The 7519-nt window shown below is 34.1% G+C and overlaps 1 protein-coding gene across 2 annotated transcripts; it reads right to left on the reverse strand.

Annotated features, from left to right (window-relative positions):
- Nucleotides 1–1299: 1299 nt before the first annotated feature.
- LOC105764247 (transcription factor TCP20) lies at nucleotides 1300–2799 on the reverse strand. 2 transcript variants are annotated; one of them, XM_012582769.2, is made up of 2 exons: nucleotides 1694–2799; nucleotides 1300–1581 (listed from the first exon to the last, which is right to left on the reverse strand). In XM_012582769.2, the coding sequence occupies exon 1, from the start codon at nucleotides 2705–2707 to the stop codon at nucleotides 1811–1813; it is 897 nt and encodes a 298-aa protein (XP_012438223.1). In that variant the 5' UTR covers nucleotides 2708–2799; the 3' UTR covers nucleotides 1300–1581; nucleotides 1694–1810. The 2 variants fall into 2 exon arrangements, with proteins under 2 accessions (XP_012438223.1, XP_012438222.1); XM_012582768.2 differs by having other exon boundaries at nucleotides 1728–2795.
- Nucleotides 2800–7519: the final 4720 nt, after the last annotated feature.

The raw sequence follows: 7519 nt of genomic DNA on the forward strand, positions 1-7519 counted from the left end.
AGTCAAACGCTTTCGTGTTAATTTGTAACACTTTGATCCAAAATATAGTAGAGGTATCAATACCAAAGGCTTAAGTATCAATACCTTGCAGATTTGTTGTAGCAATGGATTGAGAAGGTATCAGTACTTGGATGCAGAAGAACTAACTTCCTCAGACATAATAACAAATTTCCAATCAAAATAGGAATTAAACATATCACAAGAAACATTTATTAGGAATTTGCTTGGAATTTCAGATGCAACAACTTAAGCTAAACCATAAGAAGAAGAAAATAGAAATGAAAGCAAATTTTATTGGACAAAAAAGTTTTATGTTAAATAAAAAAATCTAAATTCAATTAACGATTAAATGTCGTGAGAAAAAAAAGTAAGCACCAGAGACTTGCAAGAAAGCACAAAGCTTAAAGAGAAACTGACAAATGGCAGCCACCTAGCATATATTTATAGACAACTCTAAAAGTAAAATTGATTCATAGTAAAAGGTTTGAGTGCAGTAAAGCATATGAAGTCAAGAAAAATGACATGTACATGACAAATTTCTAAATTATTAACGTCTTAAATTTTACACTACTTTCAACACATACATTATATCAACAATTTTTCTCCAAATTAAACTACTATGAAAATTTATGCAAGTTAAGATGGCATAAATACACAACAAAACTAATAAATTGAGTCACTATGATAGGCTATACAAAATTTGATGCAATAAGAAATTATATGAATTTATAATACTTTAAATACTAGAAATTAAATAATAATAATAACACAAACAAATTTTACTTAAAGTATTAAAATTATAAATTGATCAAGAAAGAAAGAATAAATATTTTGTAATTTACTTAGATTTTTATAATTTTAACTTTAAAAATTTTATTTTCCTTCTATTTTAGCCAATAAAAAATTTAATATCAAAGAAACTAATAATCTTAATAATAATTAATGTTTATTGAATTGAGTGATAAAAGATTTGATACCTCTTAGTAAAATTTTAGGTCTAAACCTTTTCAATAAAGAAAATAAAAGTGTGAGAGCTTGTCTCTCATTTACAAATTCAATTTTACTCAATTTTGAGTACCCAATATCAAATAATGCCAACAACATAAGAGGCCATAATTAACATCTCTTTGATATCAAATTTGAGTGAAAATTCTTTTGTACTAAAATTTAAAATTATTTTTCAGAAAAAAAATTATGATAATTTATTGATCCATTGAAAACAATAATGATAATAATAAACCCTAGCTCCGGCAAACTTCATCGGATGCGTCAGGAAAAAAATTTTGAGTATCACACACATACGAAAGAGTCATAGTTTCTGCAATAATTCCAAATCGCTACTTTAAAGTTGAAAACAATGGAAATCCCCCTCATCTCTATTGCTTTAAAATACCAATCTACTTCGCTTAGACATGAAATATAAAGCAAACAAGTGATATTTGCCCGACAAAATTGTACTAAACAATAATAAACACACCTCAAAGTTCAGTTTAACAAACACCAAACTAAATCCATCAATGTTTAACAAGCAGCAGAAGTAAATCCAATTTCCTGGCCATTGTTATTCTCTTCACAACTCATCTGCAAAATGACAAGGCACGCAGATGGAATTATGTTGATGTTTTAGAAGATGAAGGTGAAGAAGAATTTGCCATGCCAAATACGAAATTGACTCAGTAGAATGAAAACCTACCCCAGCAAATTGAATTGTTCAGAAATCATTTTACCTTTAGTTTCTGGTCATGGGACGCAATATATAATCGGGTTGACCAGTCGTCGTCATCATCTTGTTGTTGTTTAGAAAGACTAGCTACTGCTTGGATCCCTGGGAGTTATCCTTATCAGCAACAATCTGCTGCTGATTCAAGGGACGTACACCACCTCGCTGCTGCCCAATCTGCTGGTAAAAGTGGCTAAAAGCTTGGGAATTAGACACTCCAAAATGCGGATCCTGTGAAAGCCCAAGCTCCAAACCTGGAACCTGGAGGTTACTACCGTTGAGCAGCGACGAAAAACTCACAAAACCCATATTCATATTTGGAAATTCAAGCCCCTGGAACCCATAGTTGTGGTGGATATGATTGGAGTTTTCATTCCCAAAATTTGAAGCTGATGTGGATTGCTCTGAAACTTGAACAAGCCCTGATCCAATTCCATTACTAGAAGACCATGCCCCACTTGGGATTTGGGATCTTCCTAAATTACCACCCAACATTGCCCAATTATTCCTATCTTTGGACCCAGTACATGCCCCCAGTCCCATTTTGGTATGCAAACCAGCAGAAACAGAGTTCCCCTGCGCACAAACAGAGGCTCCAGCAGCCGCCAGAGCTGAAGCGGGAATCGTCCCAGTTCCAGTTGCAGCAATGATAGATGGTTCCGATTGCTGCAACAACCACTGAATTGTCTCGCCATCGGATTTGTGACCCAATTCTCGGGTCAATTGGAAAATCCTGGCGGCGCACAGAGCAGGCATCCTTATTCTTCTACCTCTGCCATCTACTTTCTTGTGCCTGTCTTTGTTTGAGCTTCTCTTGGGAGCTAGTTGCTTCTTGTTATCATCTTTGCTCGCAATCATGATTTGCAAGTTTTTTATTTCTGCAGGTTTATTGTTCTCTGCTTTCTGAGGAGTCAAGCAGGTGGGCACCTCTTGTGGATGATGATTTGAGCCCTTGCCCTTGCCCTTGCCCTTGCCCTTAGGCTCCATGTAAACTCAATTATGGGGCCTCCTTGATTGGCGAAGGTTAACTCATTTGGACTTTTTCTTACTTCCCCTTTGAAATTTCAATGCCTCCCTTTGCTTTATTGTCCATATGTTGGAACCACAAAATTTCAATTTAAAGTTACCACTCAATGATTTTATGTCAACTTTTTTCTCTTACTCACTAAGGAAAAAAAAGAAAAAGCGGACATGATATAATTATGAAAATGTATGTATAGGTATTGTTTATCTCTCACAGCCTTGGTTTTCCCTCCCACTATATTATGGAATAAAGAAAATATAAGATTTGACCTAATTCAGGTGGGCTGGCAAAAAGCCAAACTTAAAAACTCTAAACTCATAATTACATTAAAAAGAATGGTTTACTGCTGGACACGCACATTAGGAATTAACCAACCAAAGGAATAGGAATAAGTATTAGCAATTCCATTTTTTCTTCTATCATTAAAATCGGATTCTACAAATTAAATTGTTAATTCTATCATTCTTACTTCATTTTTAATTCCTTATCTAAACTTTTCACTCCTCTCATTAAAAATTATTAATCAAATGAATTGGATTTGAAATCAATAAATTAATATTTGATTGAATTGAGTTAAGAGTAAATCAAATGGATAAATCTCAAACTCATATATGAACTTTAATTTTGATTCAATCATACACATTTAAAAAATAAAATATCAGTTTATTTTATATTGGACAAATATAATTAATTATGTGTGCAATATATAATCATAAAATGATGTCATATCAATAATTTATGAGAATTAAATTAAGATTTTGAGGATAAGGAAAAGACCCCTGCTCCACTACTTGCCTATCTCTAGGTACTGTACTACAATAAATCCCTCACAGTTTATACCCCTATATTCAAATGGAAAACGAGTTTCGTGTGTGCAACGTATATATCCTTTAGTATGCTTGTAGTCGGTATAGTGGGGTAATATAACTTATAGCATCCGAATTTAGTAATTAGATTTACATGAATTTGATTATTATAAAAGTTCAAAGTGTCATATTTTAAGAAAATGGATTTAATTGTCAACTTTACATACAAAGTTGATAAAAAATAAAAGAAAATACTAAGATAATTTAGAGACTAAAACTTATATTAACCTTATTGATATTCTTGTATCTATCTTAAGGTAAAAGGAAATGATGGAAATATTATATTATTTTGATTCGTATTGTTAATATGACTGTTATTAAATTACAAATTTTACAAAATGAAAGTGAAATTAAAATTTTAGGGACATATATATATTTTATTTTCTTTTTAAAATTATTCATTAAAGTTTGGGCTACAGGGAGGCTTTGGATTAGGTTTAAAGATCTTTTACTTGATCCAATAAAAAGAAGTTGTAATTTGTCAAAAGTTATTTTGATATTAAATAACAAATAAAGAAAATGAAATCAATAGAGATGGTAACAAAAAAAATATCTCAAATTAAATTCTACCAAGAACCGTAAAAAAAGTGGAAGGAGGAAATGGGCGTGGCTGGCATTGCCCACCATGAGAGGAATCGGGATGAAGGAGTCCCCACAATGTACGTGGCGATGTTCACCCAATCATGGAAACTACAGTAAGTCCTTGTGATTTGTAATCCTATCATTAGAAATTTATGGCAATCACGCGTCCTTTGTGCCTAAAATTGATAATCCTCTTATCTCTCTGAAACGCCGTAAGAGAGAGGATTATGCTTTGTCTCGAAAAATGAAGCAGAGGCAGCGGTCAGTTACAAATTCACTATCGGAGGATGAATGGGGTCCAAACCCCAAACCCACCTTGCTCGAGTTTAGCAAGTGGGTCCTTGAATCTTGTTTATCTCCCATGCATGCAAAACTCCATAACCAGGCTTTTTTATTTTTATGCTTCTTCTTAACCACATAATTGGAACATGGCGTGTTGCTATAATGACATTTCATGGCATTGGCCTTGGCCCCTCACTTCTTCAATACCAGCTTTACATCTTTGCCTACAATTTTATATCCTGATGCTTTCCTAGAGATATATGTGAAGGAGTTGGAAAGCAAAGTTCAATAGTGAATCTCAATTATTTTGACATCAAGGGTACTGTTGTTTTCCCCATAAAACCAAGCCAAAAACCACTAGGTTCAGTAAAAAGGGAAATGAAAATGATCTCAATAGCTCAACTAGTGATCGAGTAGAACCAAGACTTTTGTTTGGATTGCAAGAAGAAAGTTATTAACTTCAAAGTTTTAAGATCATCCATACGTTTACTTGAGTTGCACCGGTTTTCTCATATTTGCCGCCAGCTTTGGGGACAAGGGGGCCCTCTAAAAAAGTTTTCTACTGACGTATCACCCAATTTCACTTAAATTTGAAGCTTCTACAAGGTTATCGTTTTCGTAGGTTTGAAAATTTGCTTCACAAATTCAGCATCCATCATAAATCTCTCTAGACTTATACGCGTTTTAGTTTTTCTCCTTAAGAACGCCTTTGGTTTCATATTATTTGGTTCATTGATTCAGAACTACAGAATGAAATCTAGCTGTTCTCGATGAATTACTTCTTTCTTTGGCATGCCTGCCCGCCCCATTATGAAAAGTTATCAATTAAGCAGATCACAAGGTTGATCTTGGCGGTTGTTCAGTCATTAATTTGTCTCAAAATTCATATTTTCGGTTTATATAGTCAAAATTTGTATGCTTTAACCACCAACTTGTCTACTTTTTTTTTCCCGTTTTCTTTTTATATTGACTATTCGTGGATTTTATTTTCTTGGTGCCTAGTATTCTGGATCCTATTCATTTTCAGGTTGCAAATCAATTCAGGTCTATTTCTTTGTAAAACCTACCCTAAAAAACTAGTAGTTGAAAACATTAATAACCTTTCTGAAAGCGAATCTAACTCCTTACCCATAGTGCTACTATATAAAATGAAATTTATTGTAAATAAAAGAGAAAAATAAAGATGGTATTTTTGGTAATTCTAGTCCTTTACAAACTATAATTTCTTATTATTTTTCTTTATTTCATAAATAGGAAGATGAGTGATTCATATCATAATATCATGTACCATATGAATATATGAATCTCATATGTAAGTATCTAAGTCATCCATATCATATCATAAATACATGAATGTACCATCATATATATGAATTTGAGATGAATCATTTATATCATAATAGCCTTTTAAGTATGGTGCATCTACTATAATATTTCTGATTGGAGGATTATTCTATATGAATATATTTTATTAAAATTTTACTAAAACAATTACTAGTTAAGAACAAAAATATAAAAAAGAATACAGTATTTATGGAAGCTTCCCTAAAATGTATCCAATTATACAATGTATTTGATACCACACATTCCAATGTTATCCATATGCTTCTTAAAAATTAAAGTTGGCATTGTTTTTTTGTCAATAAATCTGTTGGAATACAATAGCGAATTTTGCAAATATATATATCACATTTCTTCAAAAATTCATGTGTACTGAACCTTTGGAAAAATATGTTTAGTCTTATCATTTTTTTATAGCCACATTCAATCTGTGAAATGCATATTGCTTTATCTTCATGCAATATTGTAGGTTTGCCATTTTTCATAGACAATCCACGTGTTATTTCTCCTGTGTTAAATCAAAGTCTTTAATCACATGCATTCACGAATTGCTTCATGAAAGATCTGTTGGGATCTGGTATCCTTAATGTAACGATTTCGTCGATTAATGTTTGCAATAGTTTGAACGGATTGAATTTTTTTTATATATGTGTCATTAATGGTTTTTGTGTGAAAAGAAAAATGATAAGTAAATATCGGTTCACCAAATACTTAAGGTTTAACTAATATTAATTAGCATCATGTGGTCGGGCAAAAGGCACATTATACTAGTGTCACAGGGCTAGACCTTTCGTCTCGCAAACCGTGCGGCCTTAGGCGATCCGTTTGCTCCAAACTCGCCTAAGTCAGCCTTTACGCCCAAAAGTGAGGATTCCTTAGAATTCCTCGAAGGCACCAACTTGTATAGTGGAAGCGATTGTGCCAAAAGAAGCTAAGCCAAAGAACAACAGAAAGAGCGCTCGCAAAGTGTTTGAGTAAATGCTCTCAATTCTTATTCACAAAGAATAATGAAACAATTTAGGAGTGAGTACAAATGAGGGGGAGGCTCTCTATTTATAGTTGAGCTCCTCCAAAACCGACGGTCAAGATACAATTACATCGACGGATGAGATTTAACCATATCCCTTAATTTTAGGGATTTACAAGATAAGCCTTATCAAATCTAATCTAATCTTTACAAGATATGATTCCCTCTATCTTCTAAGATTAGTTACCATATTAGCCTAAGTTGCCATCTCTTCGCTATCGGGCCAACCAGGCTTCAATCTAACAGGCTTGTCCAATATCTCTTTGAATCGGGCCAGTTCTTGTGGGCCAAATGATCCCCATCTGAGCAACAGACCTCCATTGGATGCATTTGGTGCGCTGGTCACGGGCTTTGAACTGCGGCTCGTGACATTCTCCCCCACCCATTCTCGCAACGTCCTCGTTGCGACTTCTAAATGGCACTGACTTGATTCGCCTCGGTTCGTCTCGACGCCTTAGCCTTTCCTTTCCTTCGGGACTCTTGCCTCGGCTTACGTCACTTCTTAACTCGAGCCGTCCTACTCGCTGCATTTACTCTGGTCAACTGTCCCACATGCATCGCTTCCTTTTTCTTGAAGTCTGATGCACCACCCACCTCTCCCATAGGTGGAAGCCTTGTCGGTGACTCGGCCAACTCTGACGCTTCACTCAACTTGAGCCTCATTGGTCCCAGGTTCA

The sequence above is a fragment of the Gossypium raimondii genome, chromosome 12 (assembly GCF_025698545.1).
Source record: "Gossypium raimondii isolate GPD5lz chromosome 12, ASM2569854v1, whole genome shotgun sequence".
NCBI classification, from domain to species: Eukaryota; Viridiplantae; Streptophyta; class Magnoliopsida; order Malvales; family Malvaceae; genus Gossypium; species Gossypium raimondii.

What these genes read in the sequence shown, in the direction of transcription:
- LOC105764247 (XM_012582769.2), bottom strand. Translation starts at nt 2,707, where the DNA reads ATGGAGCCTAAGGGCAAGGGCAAGGGCAAGGGCAAGGGCTCAAATCAT.